The following is a 14327-nucleotide window of genomic DNA, read 5'->3' as shown; positions in this document are numbered from 1 at the left end:
TATTTCCCAACTGTGGACTACAGAATTCCCTTTATTCTTTTACGTGGTTGATGCTCTACTTCCTAAGTCACATATCTTCTTTCTTGGGTTATCTCCTTATCTCCTTATCTCAAAATAAGGAATACTTCCTTGTGTCTTCCTAACAAGGGTGTATAGGAGGTAAACCCTGAATCTGAAAATGTTTTTTATTTAATCTCACATTTTATGGTGTTGGCTGAGTCAAATGTTCTAGGTTAAAAATTTTTTTATGAAGAATTTGGAAAAATATTATCTTCCAGTAGTGATGTTGGTGAGTAATCTGCTATTAGAAATATTTCCATTTCTTTGTAGGTTGCAATTTTAATGTCTGGAAGCTTTTAGGGTTTTGTTTTATGTTTACATTGTAGTTTTTTTTGGCAACTATATTATATTTTTGATTTTCAGGTTATTTGTTGCTTTTTTGTAGCACCTGGTCTTCTTTTAGTAGTACAATATCATTTACAATCTAAGTGTGTGTGTGTGTGTGTGTGTGTGTGTGTGTTTAGTTCTTTTTTGTGTCTTGAATTATGTTTCCTTTGGGATCTTTTTACTTGTTTATCTTGATATCTCTCACTTGATGTAAGTCTTCAATAAATATCTGGTGGTCCTTGCATGTCCTTTTATATTTAAAAGAAGCAAAAAAATGCCTGGATATTCTGTGGGGAAGGAATTATCAACTTGTGGAGAGTTAATCATTATGCTTTCATTAGGAAAGCAGATGCCTTTGCTCTGGGTTCATTATGCAATCATAAAAGTTAGTAACTGAAGAAAATAAAAGTCATAAAGCTGTATGCACCAAACAACATAACAACTAAGTACATAAAAGTAAAAACTATTATAAATACAAGTAGACTTTGACAAAAATACAGTTGTAGTAAGATACTTCAATATTGACATCAGAATTGGACAGTTCTAATAGACAAAAATAATATAAAGGTATGAATAATGCAGTGAAAGTAAAAACAGAGCATATATCCCTTAAATAAACAGTTTAAAAAATATGTCTGTAAACCATTTAACAAAGGTGGATCATTTACTATACCAGGATGAAAACCTTAATGCATTAAAAGTGAATGATATGGGAATGCAAGCTGGTGCAGCTACTCTGGAAAACAGTATGGAGGTTCTTCAAAAAACTAAAAATAGAACTACTACCCTACGACCCAGCAATTGCACTACTAGGCATTTATCCAAGGGATACAGGTGTGCTGTTTCAAAGGGACACATGCACCCCCATGTTTATAGCAGCACTATCAACAATAGCCAAAGTATGGAAGGAGCCCAAATGTCCATTGAAGGATGCATGGATAAAGAAGACGTGGTATATATATACAATGGAGTATTACTCAGCAATCAAAAAGAATGAAATCTTGCCATTTGCAACTATGTGGATGGAACTGGAGGGTATTATGCTAAGTGAAATTAGTCAGAGAAAGACAAAAATCATATGACTTCACTCATATGAGGACTTTAAGAGACAAAACAGATGAACATAAGGGAAGGGAAATAAAAGTGATATAAAAACAGGGAAGGGGGCAAAACAGAAGAGACTCATAAATATGGAGAACAAACAGAGGGTTACTGGAGGGGTTGTGGGAGGAGGGATAAGCTAAATGGGTAAGGGGCACTAAGGAATCTACTCCTGAAATCGTCGTCGCACTATATGCTAACTAATTTGGATGTAAATTTTAAAAAATAAAAAAAAAGTGAATGATAAACCTTAAGGACCTTATACAAAGTGAAATAAGATGGACACAAAAGGACAAATCCTGTATGGTTTCACTTATATGACATACCTAGAGTAGTCAAGTTCATAGAGACACAAGTAGAATGGTGATTTCCAGAGGCTGGGTGGGGGGGAAGAGGAATGGGGAGTTAGGGTTTAATGGGCACAGAGTTTCAGTTTGGGAAGATGAAAATTTTAAGTGGATGGTGGCAATTGTTGCACAACACATAAATGTACTTAATGCCATTCTGCTTCTTCTTTTCTTTAAGTTTATTTATTTTGAGAAAGCACACAAGCAAGGGAGGGGCAGAGAGAGAGAGAGAGAGAGAGAGAGAAAGAATCCTAAGCAGGCTCCATGCTGCCAGTGCAGACCCTGACGTGGGGCTCGAGTGAGATCATGACCTGAGCTGAGATCAAGATTTGGATGCTTAATGGGCTGAGCTACCTAGACAACCCGATGAATGACACTCTTCTTAATGTACACTGAAAAATGGTTAAAATGATAAAATGTATGTTTATGTACATTTTACCAAAATTAGAGAAATGAGTGGTGGGAATTTTATAGGCCATATTTTTCTGATCATAAGCCAATAGGATTTATAGTAAATGATTTAAAAAATTATTCTCCATTTTATGGACTGTTTGCCTGCCCCTCCCATTCAAATGTTGAAGCCCTAATCTCCAGTGTGTTGGTATTTGGTGGTGGGGCCTTTTGAAGGTAATTAGGCTTAGATGAGGTCATGAGAATGTGGCTCCCATGATGGTATTATATCTTTATGCGAAGCGGAAGAGAGACCAGCACTCTCTCTCTCCACCATTTAAAGATGCAGCTAGAAGGCACTGTCTGCAAGTCAGGAAGAGAGATTTCACCAGAACCAAATTTTCTAGTACCTCAATCCTGGGCTTCCTGGCCCCCAGAACTCGGAGAAATAGATTTCTATTCTTTAAGCCACTCAGTCTATGATATTTTGTTATGGCGGCCTGAGCTGACTAACACATCCATCTTAAACACTTAGGCCAATTTCTCAGAAACCTAGATAACTCTTCTATCATGGAGAAATTGAAAGGGGAAAGTTAGTTTTTAGAAAACAATAAAAAGAGACTGCTTCATACCTGTATCTGCTGGAAATAGGAAAAATCTTACTTAGAGAAAAGTTACAGGCTTAAATGCCTTAAATGCCTTCATTTTTAAATCCATGCTTTAGTTAGCTTGGGTTGCTATAACAAAATACCATAGAGTGAGTGAGTAAAAAGACATGATTTATTAAAAAGACATTTTTTTCTCATGGTTCTGAAGGCTATAAGTGGAGATCAGGGTGGCAGGGTGGTTGGGTTCTGGTGAGAGCCCTCCTCTTGGCTTGCCGATGGCTGCCTTCTCACTGTGTTCTCACATGGCAAAGAGAAAACAAGCTCTGGTCTCTCTTCTGACAAAGACACTAATTTTACAATGATGGTCCTACCTGCATGTCCTAATTTAAACCTACTCACTTCCCAAAGGCCCACCTCCAGATACCATCACATTGTGGGTAAAGGCCTCAGCATATGAATTTGAGGGTGACACAGACATTTAGTCTATAGCATCAATGTGACAAGTAAAATAATTAAAATCTGTTCTTAATAAATTTTTAAAAAAGAATAACAAAGTGAACCAAAGAGGGAATTAGAAGAAAAACTGAAATTAATGAAATAAAAAGCAAAAATACATATTTAGTATGATTTACTATGTTTAATGAAATATAGGAGGTAACATATAGTACATTAGTATTTTATTACTTCCTTATTTAAAACATTCAAATAGCGTCTTTTGCACTTAGTGGATTTGTTGTGCTCCTCCTGGGTTGTAGCCCCAAATTTGGGAACCACAGATCAAGACTATAAGGAAGGATATTTTTGTTATGTTGAGCTTTTATATTGTTTTGAGGGGTGACGTATTCTAATTGTCCTGGGAATCTATCTTGTAATTTCCTAAAGTTTTTTGTTTGTGTGTTTGCTATGCATTTACATTGTTTTGTTTCTACTCAGGGTTTTAATTCAATGACACACAACATACATTAAGAAAGAGGTCTTAAGCACATGGAAGTTTGTTCTGTTCTGTTAAGCTCTGTCCAAAATCTGTTTATTTTGAATAGCTCAGGGAGGAGCTTGTTATACCTGATGTCCGCTGCTTTTAAAATTTATGGTTTGTGTTCTGTGTTTTTGTTACATCTGTTATTATGCTCTTGTTTGCTCTAGAGATGTTGTGGTTTAATTATGTAATAGGATCTCTTTTTTTCCCTTTAAGTACTGCTGTATGAAAATTGCGTTTTAGCGGTGGTTCCTGAAAGATTTCTGAGAAATCTTAGAGATTTCTATTCTATTTTAATATAGTGCTAATTTTCCCACAGTAATGTCTAAATTATCACATGTATTATTTACAGTTGTCAAAGCTGCAGGAGGAAAAGTCAAGCTTGCAAGATCAGCTACGTGACTATGAAGATCGAATTAATGCTATGACTTCTCACTTCAAAAATGTTAAGCAAGAGTTTTCGTTTACGCAGGTATAGTAATGTTGACATTCATGTTGATTAGGTCATGTGTAGTCATGAACATTTCACATTGCATATACATCTGTGATTTTATTTTAGACATACACGAAACTTTAGCATAGCTAACCTATTGTGAATGTAACTTGAACCTGAAAGTAAGTAGGAAAAAAAGGCTTTTGAGGAATTCGCTACCGTCACCAAGTTCAAGGAATAATTAACTCATTTGAAAGAAGAAATCATTCATACAGTGTAACGTAATATTAGGCAGCAGATTATATGAGAAGGGTACAGTGATGGCAATGAGAAAAATTCTAAGCCAAAATAGACCTAATATAACACGTGACAGAATTTCCACCTCATTTTCACTTTTACAGCATGACCCACTGGGGCCTTTTTGAGTGGGAACAAATAGTTCACACATTTCAGTAGCCCTTAGGACACCACATTATTTTAGGATCCTGAGATAGTAGGAAAGTTAAATTATATCTAAGACACTAGTTAAGATAACTGGGGAAAGTATAATGCATTTTAGAAATATTACTACAAATAATAAAAGTTAAAACTTAGAGTGATAAGTATATTTGTTTTATGGACAATCTATTCATGTGTAGAACATCATTCCCTGATGATGCCCAGCAAATAGCTCAGCAAATCAGCATTGGAGAGTTTACTAACTTCCGTATCAAACTATTTTTTTAAAAATGCATCTACCTTTCTTTGAAAGGTATGTAATTCTTAATAGTGAACAAAGCATGTTTTTAATACCAATTTATAATTAATATTGATAAGTAACCATTTTGTGGTTTACAGATTTTATTAGGAAGCAGCAAATTGATGAACTTTTAGAAGCAATACTTGAGAGTTTTGAATCCTGATATGATTAATTAATAAACTGGACAACATCATTCTTTAAGTTATTAAACCACTGAGTTGGGGATTTGAAAGTCAGAGATTCTAGGGGTGCCTGGGTGGCTCAGTCGGTTAAGGGTCTGACTTTGGCTCAGGTTATGATCTTGTGGTTCACGGGTTCAAGCCCCACACCAGGCTTTCTGCTGTCAGCCTGTCAGCTCAGAGCCTGGAGCCTGCTTCAGACTCTGTGTCTCCCTTTCTCTCTGCTCCTCCCCTGCTCACACTCTGTTTCTCTCTGTCTCTCAAAAATAAATAAATGTTTAAAAATTAAAAAAAAAAAAGAAAGTCAAATTCTCTGTGGGTGCATTATAGTCAAACCTCAGTTAAATCAGATAATAGTTATAGAAGACAATAAACTTCCTATAGCATTAACAGCTCTAATAATGTAAAAATAATACTGATGGTGATAACTTAGAAGCACTACAAACTCAGTAGTCAATAAATACAATTTTATTGAGTAAAGCTTAACACAAAGGCATGGTTGTTTACTAATATATTTTATGAAATACTTATAACCATCGGTGTTTACATAGTCATTTATAAATTATCTCTGCAATCAGCTTATGTAGTCAGTTTATAGAAACAACCCATTTCCTAAAGTATTTTTAAATAAATTTTATTTATTTTTTAGGTAAGTCATGAGTTATATCTTTTTAACTCTTACCATATAAACTTTGATTTTCTGCAGTTTTTCTAGACCAACATAAAATCTAAAAATGGCTGACAACAGTATTTTCTTCTAGGTCATTCCATGAACTGACTTTCTTACAACTAGTAAGCAACACCAACTACACTGAATTGTAAAGTCTAACATGGTTTAGGTTTCAGAGAAGTGGAATTACTAGTACTTAATCTAAGTATTTTGTGGGAACTTTTTTTGGGCTAATGGGTTATTATAAATATTGTATAATGTTAAAAATTAAAAAGTCTTTCTATCTTGTAAATTATTCTGTAGTCTCTTTGTAAAGCAAGAGAGCATGAGATTGAAAGTGAAGAGCATTTTAAGATCATTGCTGAGAGAGAACTGGGACGAGTGAAGGATGAAATCCAACGACTACAAAATGAAATGGCTTCAATACAGGAGAAGAAAAGTGATAAGGAAGTATGTGTTGAAATGTTACTTAAAATTTTGTGCTATTAGTTCTTTTTTCCCTCACTAACAAACACTGATTTTCTTTTCTTTTCTTTTCTTTTCTTTTCTTTTCTTTTCTTTTCTTTTCTTTTCTTTCTTTTCTGTATGGGAAGGGCATTCATTAGTTTCCTGACATTTACAAAAAACATTGTTTTTTGGACAATGAAAGGCTTGTGGAATTGTCATTTGAATGAAACAATGATAGAATGTTGCACTTATTTTCCTACTATTCATTTGCCAAATAGTTATTGAGCTATATACCATGTGCAGAGTACCATACTGGCTATCTACTATGCAATACTAAGCATCATTTATTCATAAGTATCATATGATACTAGGCATAATTTATTCATATATTTTTAAGGGCCACATTAAAAATTACTTTTAATATTTTCATTTTTAATTCAAAATTTTTACCTTTCATATTAATTTATCAGCCTATGACTCTAATATTAAGCTACTGTAAACTCTTTTTCTCTTTTCCTTCATTTTTAGTTACCTGATTTGGACGTTCTTTCCAAATTTGATTCTTCTCTTTACATATGCATATATATATATATATACATATATATATATATATATAGAAACACACATATATATGTATATGTATGCATACATATTTTACTATATTAATTTGTACTTGTTTACATATTGATTTGTTTTCTTTTGTGGATCTAGATTTGTTAAATGAATACATTTACAGAAACATTTTTATCTCCTTAACAACTATATTTATTTCAATTAGAAGTACTTCTAAAATTTCTATACGACCTCTTAGTGGCAGCAATCTGATTGGAGCTGTAGGGGACTTGTCTCAGTCTTGAGTTAGCATATCAAGTACATTATTTTTATTCAGATTTGGTGGAGTGACTAATATTAGAAATTGCTCTGGGGGAGTTTCCCTAAAGCCTTTTTAAACAACCTATGGCTCAACTATGATTCTCATCTTTTATAATCTTCTCCCTTCTATTTTATAACTAAAGAATTAAATATAAATGTGATGGTTACATGATTAAATATGGTATGTTACACACACACACACACACACACATATGTGGTGGTAAGAACAGGATTTCTTCTTTCCTTTTTAATATGTTCTATAGTATGTAATGTTTTATTTTAGTTTGTATAGTAAATAATATTTTGTAATCTCTCCCTAACCCTTTTCTTTGGAAATTAGACTAACATATTTAAAACTACTCAAAAATTGGATAGTTTGAAATGTCAGATGAACTGGGACCAGCAAGCCTTGGAAGCCTGGTTAGAAGAATCAGCTCATAAAGATAGTGATGCCCTCATTCTTCAGAAGTACGCACAACAAGATGATAATAAAATTAGGGTGAGAAATTATAAATTGTAATGTTAGGTTTTTTCTGAATCTGTAGTATGTGATCCTTTTTACCGAAATTAGATTTATAATTTTAAAGCAGTAGTTCTTAAACTTTTTTAGTCAGAGACTCCTTTGACAATCTAATAAGCCAAGGATCCTCTCTTTAGAAAAATGACTGTACTCAAATAGTTACAAAATTTTACTGAGAGTTTTATAGATCCTCTGAAACCCTCTGACCATTTAGGAATCCACAGACTCAATTCTGATTGAGAAGAATTCTCAAAAGTATTTCAGAGAAGAAAGTTTTTTACTAAAATGTTGTATAAATATTTTAACTACTTTTATCTAAATAATGGTTTGAATTTAACATAGTGTTTGCTGATTTGAGACTATAGTGCTGTTGATTACTTAATATATTATTATAACCATTACTTAAAATCTACTTGTAATTAAATCTGTTAATACTTTTGTATTATGAAACATGCTATTTTCTAATAGATATGATACAAAATGCATTATTTTAAATGACAAATTGTTAATGTTTTTTCTAACTAAAAAGTATTAAAAGTCTTTTTAGAAACAATTTAGTTTTCATTGCAATCCTTTGGAATTAAAAGGAAATGTATGAATTATTTCGTAGATGTTTTAGATGGCAAATAAATGTGTATATATAATATAATAATACTTAATGTAAGACATGCTAATAGCTTTTAAGTGAATAAAACAACAATTTTGAATATTTTTACATGTAACTACATCATAGGCACTGACGTTGCAATTAGAAAGACTGACTTTGGAATGTCATCAGAAAAGAAAGGTACTTGACAACGAACTTACAGAGACTCTAAGTGCACAGGTTAGTTTAGTGAGTATTTTTATTTCTTAATTGTCAAAGGGATGTATGCAAAAGCACTTAAATTCACAAAAATGTTATTTGCTCTGTATTTGACAGTTAGAATTGGATAAAGCAGCACAAGATTTTCGTAAAATTCATAATGAAAGACAAGAACTCATTAAACAGTGGGAGAACACAATAGAACAGATGCAGAAGAGAGATCGAGACATTGATAACTGTGCCTTGGTAAGGTAGTTGTTTGGTCCTTGCAATGTTCAACTGTATTATTCTCTTTTGTATTTAACTCATTCATTTCAAATGTAACTCACATTGCTATTTGAAAGTCACTTTTGTAGCAGGGTTTAATAGTTTTGGTAAATGTTTTCCAAGCTTAACTCTTTCCATTTAGATATGTGATTTTATGAAGATTATTTACTTATGGTATAATGATGCTGAAGACTGGATCCTGCCATCTCTGAAATGTGGAACAAGAGAAAGTCAATAGATAATGTTGGTGCAGTAAAGCCAATGCTCTGACTTACACATGGTTATCCACAGTGTTTTGAATTTAACGTATGTGCTATTTGGTAGTAATTACTGGTGTAGGGAAATGAGCTTCATGGATAGTCAAGAAACAAAAAGGGAGAGTCAGGAAAGAAACCTAAACTGTGATAAAGCTTTCACTTTTGAAACTGAGGCACCCATAATAGGTTAGAAGCATGGAAGGGAAGGAATACCACACTGATTAAACATAGACCTAGTGTTATCTTTTGCTATTTTCAGAGGTTAATTTAGAAGTTTTTTTGAAAATCATTAAGGAAGAAAATAGGGGTGAGTAAAAATGGGAAGATTAGGGAAAGTTGGGAAGGAGAAGGAATTGAGGAGGAAAGAAAGCAGATGAGAAGATGTTTTAACTTCCATTCTAAATCTACTACATGGAAAGGCATTTGGCAAGCGGCTCAGGTCACTGGAAGTTTGGAATTCTCATATCTGTATGAGGTTTACTTGTTATATGTGACTTAAATGTAAATATTTTATTTTAAATGTCTGTAAGTGACCAACATTATCAACAAAGTGGCCTATGCCTTCTTTGGAGGGACAAGGGAGAACCAGTTTGGACTATGAGTTCCACTTAATTCTTAATGCTGATCTTGGTTTTAAGCATCAAGTCCTGACTGCTTCCTCTTTGTAAATCAAATGTGATAGATCTAAGACTGCAGATCTATGTGCAATAGAACTGCATTCTCTTACAACCCCACAGCTAAATTGACTCAGCCTGCTGATTTGGCAAAATATACAGCTGGTCTCTGGTCATATTCATATTGGTTCCTTATTGACATATCCTGGTTGTCTGTATTGTAAGAGAATAGGGAGGATGCTAAGAAGTGGCTCCATAGGTAGGGGTTTGCTTCTGAGTGTTTAACAACTGGCTCCCCATTTGTAGCATTTCTGATTTCTGTGGTGAAACTACTTCCATACCAACATGACTCTGCTCAACAGAGTTGAAAAGAGATGTGTCAGTCAGTTCTGGTGAGCCAGTGAAAGCCAGTTCATACTGCTAGAGGATTTAATCTCTTGTTCCTCTTCCTCCAAAACAGTTCCTGCCTTCTTAGTGTCTTCTTGGCAGGAGTCTGAGTATATGAACCTATGAACCTGAAATTGGCTTTTTTTTTTAAGTTTACTTATTTATTTTGAGAGAGAAAGGGAGGGAGAAAACGTGCTTGAGAGTAGGGGAGTGGCAGAGAGCGAGGGAGAGAGAGAATCCTAAGCAGGCTCTGGGCTGTCAGTGTGGAGGCTGACATGGGACTCCATCTCACGAACCATGAGATGGCTACCTGAGATGAAATGAAGAGTTGGATGCTTAACTGAGCCACCCAGACTCCCCTGAAATTGGCTTCTTAAAATAAACTTTTACATCATTTAGAAAAGGAAAAATATTTTTCTATTATGCTTTTATTCCAGTGTAGAAATTTTGGGACATTACTGTACTTATCAGCATCACCTACATAAACTTAACTGTGAGTAGATAACACTGTTAAAAAATGTGAATGTTGAAGTAGGTGTTAGAATATCTGATTAAATGGTAGAAAAATCAATATAAGGCAGAAAATTCTCGAATGGTCATTTGACATATATGAACTTAGGAAGTTTTGACCCGTCTTTGGTTGAATAAACACAGCAGATCTATAGAACACTACATTATATAATGTTAATTGTTATAGAAAACATATAGGAATACTAGACTAAATAAATTAAAGATTTTTAAAAAATGTAGTACATTTCAGATATATATCCACTTAATATGCTAATATGTACAATATTACCTGCCGCATTTCTAAAATTTATTGATTTCAGATACCCTCTGAAATTATATGATTTCACATACCCTCCCCCAACCTGATTTTCTGTGATTAGTTGTTTGGTGGGACCCCATTTGGGAAAACTTGAAAGAAATACATTTTAGAGTAAATTTTCCTTCTCCCTCCAATTCATTCAATATATTGCTGTACTTGTAAAAACCATAGATGGCCTTTTTATTCCTCAGCTCTAAAATCTTCTTTGTTTCACATTGCTTAAAAATTGAACCTCTTGGGGGATGCCTGGGTGGCTCAGTTGGTCCAGCATCCAATTCTTGACTTCATCTCAGGTCATGATCCCAGGATTGTGGGATTGAGCCCTGCATTAGGCTCCGTGGTGAGCATGGAACCTGCTTAAGACTTTCTCTCTCTCTCTCTCTCTCTCTCTCTCTCTCTCTCTCTCTCTCCACCACCGCCCCTGACTCCTCCCCCACTTGGGCTCTCTCTCTCGAAAAAAAACACAAAATTTTTTTAAAAATTGAAGCTTTTTAACATGGCAATTGGAAAATTGAATTTTTTCACAGTTGGGTCCTAACCTCTACCTTTCCAGCCTCATTCCTTTCATCTGTACCTGCCCCTTCTTAATATATGCCCATTCTATGCCTGCCTTCCCACCCTACACCTTAACCACATTAGAGCATTTATGCATATCCATTTATTTTTTTAGGTCTGACTTAAAGAAGCCTCTTAGGTAATGCCTTTTGATAATTCTTCTCAGGTAGACTTCATCATCTCTTTGTTCCCATGGTGCTTTGTTCACATCTCAGTTACTACTTTGTATATTCTGTTTATTTTGTATTCCTAAGACCAAAGGTCTTGAGTGAAGGTATTCTTATTGAAACCAATAACTAAAATGTTATTCTCAAAAGATGAAAAAAAAAAACAAACTAGTCCTGTGAAATATGTGGAAAAACCATTGGAATCCAACTTTCTATGTAGAAATATTCAACAGTGTTATGTTTTTTTAGATGTCACCTTTTGTTGATAAAAGATTGATATTTTTCTCATCTCTTTAGCCAAGTACCAGATTAAAGAGAAAGAAATCCTTAAATATATGAGCTTATAGATACTGATGTATAGCCTATTAATATTTTGTTTTTATTCATATAAAAATAGACCTTTTTTTATACATTTTTAAATGTTTTATTTATTTTTGAGAGAGAGAGTGCAAGTGGCAGGCGGTGGGGGGGGGGGGTGGCAGAGAGAGAGGGGACATAGCATCTGAAGTGGGCTCCAGGCTCTGAGCTGTCAGCACAGAGACTAATGTGGGGCCTAGACCCATGAACTGGGAGACCATGACCTGAGGTGAAGTCAGATGCTTAACCAGCTGAGCCTCCCCGGGGCCTCTAAAAATAGACTCTTTAAAGAAAATATTGTCCTAAGAATTTTTGATAAAATACTGAATTTGGTTTAATAGAAAAATAATAACTCATTTCCTTTTTGTTTGTTTTGTTCATCATATTAAACATATATTTAACATATTTTTAATCTTAGGCATTAGCAAGGATAAAGCAGGAAATAAGAGAAAAAGAAAATTTGGTTAAAGAAAAGATCAAGTTTTTGGAAAGTGAGATTGGAAATAACACAGAGTATGAGAAAAGAATTTCTGTTGCTGATCGGAAAGTTTTAAAATGTAGAATGGAGTATCAGCGTCATGAAACTAATAGAAATCAGCTGAAGGATGAGGTATGTTAACTAATAAGACTGGTTTGTGTGTTTATGACAAATTACTATAAAAATAAGCATAAAGGCTCTCCTTCGATTAAGGAACTGACTTCTAGTTCTTTGTCTTATGTCCCTTCACGTTGTGGAACTTTCTGGGTATTCCATGGCGCCCTGTTTGGTGAAGGCAACAGGAGTGCCAGTCATATCACATGTGGGATGAAGGGGTCCCCCTGGAGCTGTATAGCACACACCTTGCCTGTCACACGTGGTGTTTTGTAGGTGACTTGAGGCAAAATGCTCCTGAGGGGTCTAGACTGGAAACCATAATTATAACTTCCAAAGGGGCAGATGTGAAGGTGAATATTGTAGTGATGACCTGAAGTGGACATATAACATGTCCAGTGCTACATATGTATGGTGGTTTTAACTCAGAGTAGGTGGAGCTATTTGCTTAAGTTCAGTTTCTCACCTTGGGAAGGGATAATATTTCAGTCTGGTAGTGAGACAGTGTAGGGGTAAAATACCTTGAACAGAGAACAAAACTTTTCCTGCTTTGTTCATTTCTTCTTTCGCAGGCACACATGCCCAACTAGATTGTTCCATAGGGAGTGTTAGCAACAAAGGAATTTTTATGAAATTTGTGTCTTGAAGTCACATTAGCTGAAGTTACTGCTGTTTAGTCAGGAAACTGGAATATTGTAGAGCATTTCATTCTATAAGTTGTTATACTTTTTATTTCTGATAAAGAAGGAAAGATGTTTTATTGTCCAAAAAAAGAATAATTACTTAAGATCCTAAAATAGTAAAATAAGCAAATTTCTTGCCTAAATTAAATGTCATTGCTAATAGTTCATTCTTAAAAATTTTTAGGGGCGCCTGGGTGGCGCAGTCGGTTAAGCGTCCGACTTCAGCCAGGTCACGATCTCGCGGTCCGGGAGTTCGAGCCCCGCGTCAGGCTCTGGGCTGACGGCTCAGAGCCTGGAGCCTGCTTTGGGGATTCTGTGTCTCCCTCTCTCTCTGCCCCTCCCCCGTTCATGCTCTGTCTCTCTGTCCCAAAAATAAATAAACGTTGAAAAAAAATTTTTTTAAATTGCAGAAAAGAATGCAGGGATTCATTCATTCATTTGTTCATAATTTGTTTAATTGAGATGCAATTCATATATAATAACTTACCCTTTTGAAGCATGTAATTTAGTGGTTTTTAATATTTCATAGGATGTGCAACCATTACCACTATCTAATTTTAGACTGTCTTTTTCTTTCAAAAAGAAACCTTTTGCCCACTAGCAATCACTCTGCTTCCCTCCACCTACCCAGCCCTGGCAACTACTAATCTACTTTCTGTCTCCATGGATTTGCCTATTTTGGACATTTCATATAAATGAAACCATATCATACAGAGCACTTTATGTCTGGACTCTTTTACTGAAATAATGTTTTCAAGGTTCATCCATGTTATATAGCATGCATTAGTACTTCATTCATTTTTTTCTCTCCAAGTTTTAAAATTTTGTTAAAGTACACATAACATACAGTTTACCATCTTTTTAAAAAATATTTATTTGGTGGGGGAGACACAGAATCCAAAGCAGTCTCCAGGCTCTGAGCTGTCAGTACAAGCTGTGAGATCATGACCTGAGCTGAAGTCAGGTGCTTAACTGACTGAGCCACCCTGGCGCCCCTACAGTTTACCATCTTAATCATTTCCCAGCATGCAGTTCAGTAGTGTTAAATACATTCCTAATGTTATGCAACCATCACCATCATCCATCTCCATAATTCTTTTCTTCTTGTAAAACTGAAACCCTGTACTTTTAAACAGTAACTCCC

The 14327-nt window shown here is 34.7% G+C and overlaps 1 protein-coding gene across 3 annotated transcripts in view; it reads left to right on the top strand.

The window, feature by feature from the left end:
* Positions 1-14327, top strand: part of CCDC39 (coiled-coil domain containing 39) — a 44391-nt gene that overhangs the window by 3830 nt on the left and 26234 nt on the right. For 2 of the 3 annotated variants that reach the window (XM_047875292.1, XM_047875290.1), the window contains exons 2-7: positions 4162-4281; positions 6134-6280; positions 7491-7649; positions 8404-8496; positions 8593-8721; positions 12327-12518. In XM_047875292.1, coding sequence (XP_047731248.1) covers positions 4162-4281; positions 6134-6280; positions 7491-7649; positions 8404-8496; positions 8593-8721; positions 12327-12518 — 840 coding nt within the window. Of the gene's footprint in view, positions 1-275; positions 290-4161; positions 4282-6133; positions 6281-7490; positions 7650-8403; positions 8497-8592; positions 8722-12326; positions 12519-14327 lie in introns of those variants that run through there. The other variant, XM_047875291.1, reaches the window with a different exon arrangement.

The sequence above is a fragment of the Prionailurus viverrinus genome, chromosome C2 (genome assembly GCF_022837055.1).
Source record: "Prionailurus viverrinus isolate Anna chromosome C2, UM_Priviv_1.0, whole genome shotgun sequence".
In the NCBI taxonomy this organism is placed as follows: Eukaryota; Metazoa; Chordata; class Mammalia; order Carnivora; family Felidae; genus Prionailurus; species Prionailurus viverrinus.
The sequence above is the reverse complement of the archived record's forward strand: the minus strand, read 5'-3'. Positions and strand labels throughout refer to the sequence as shown.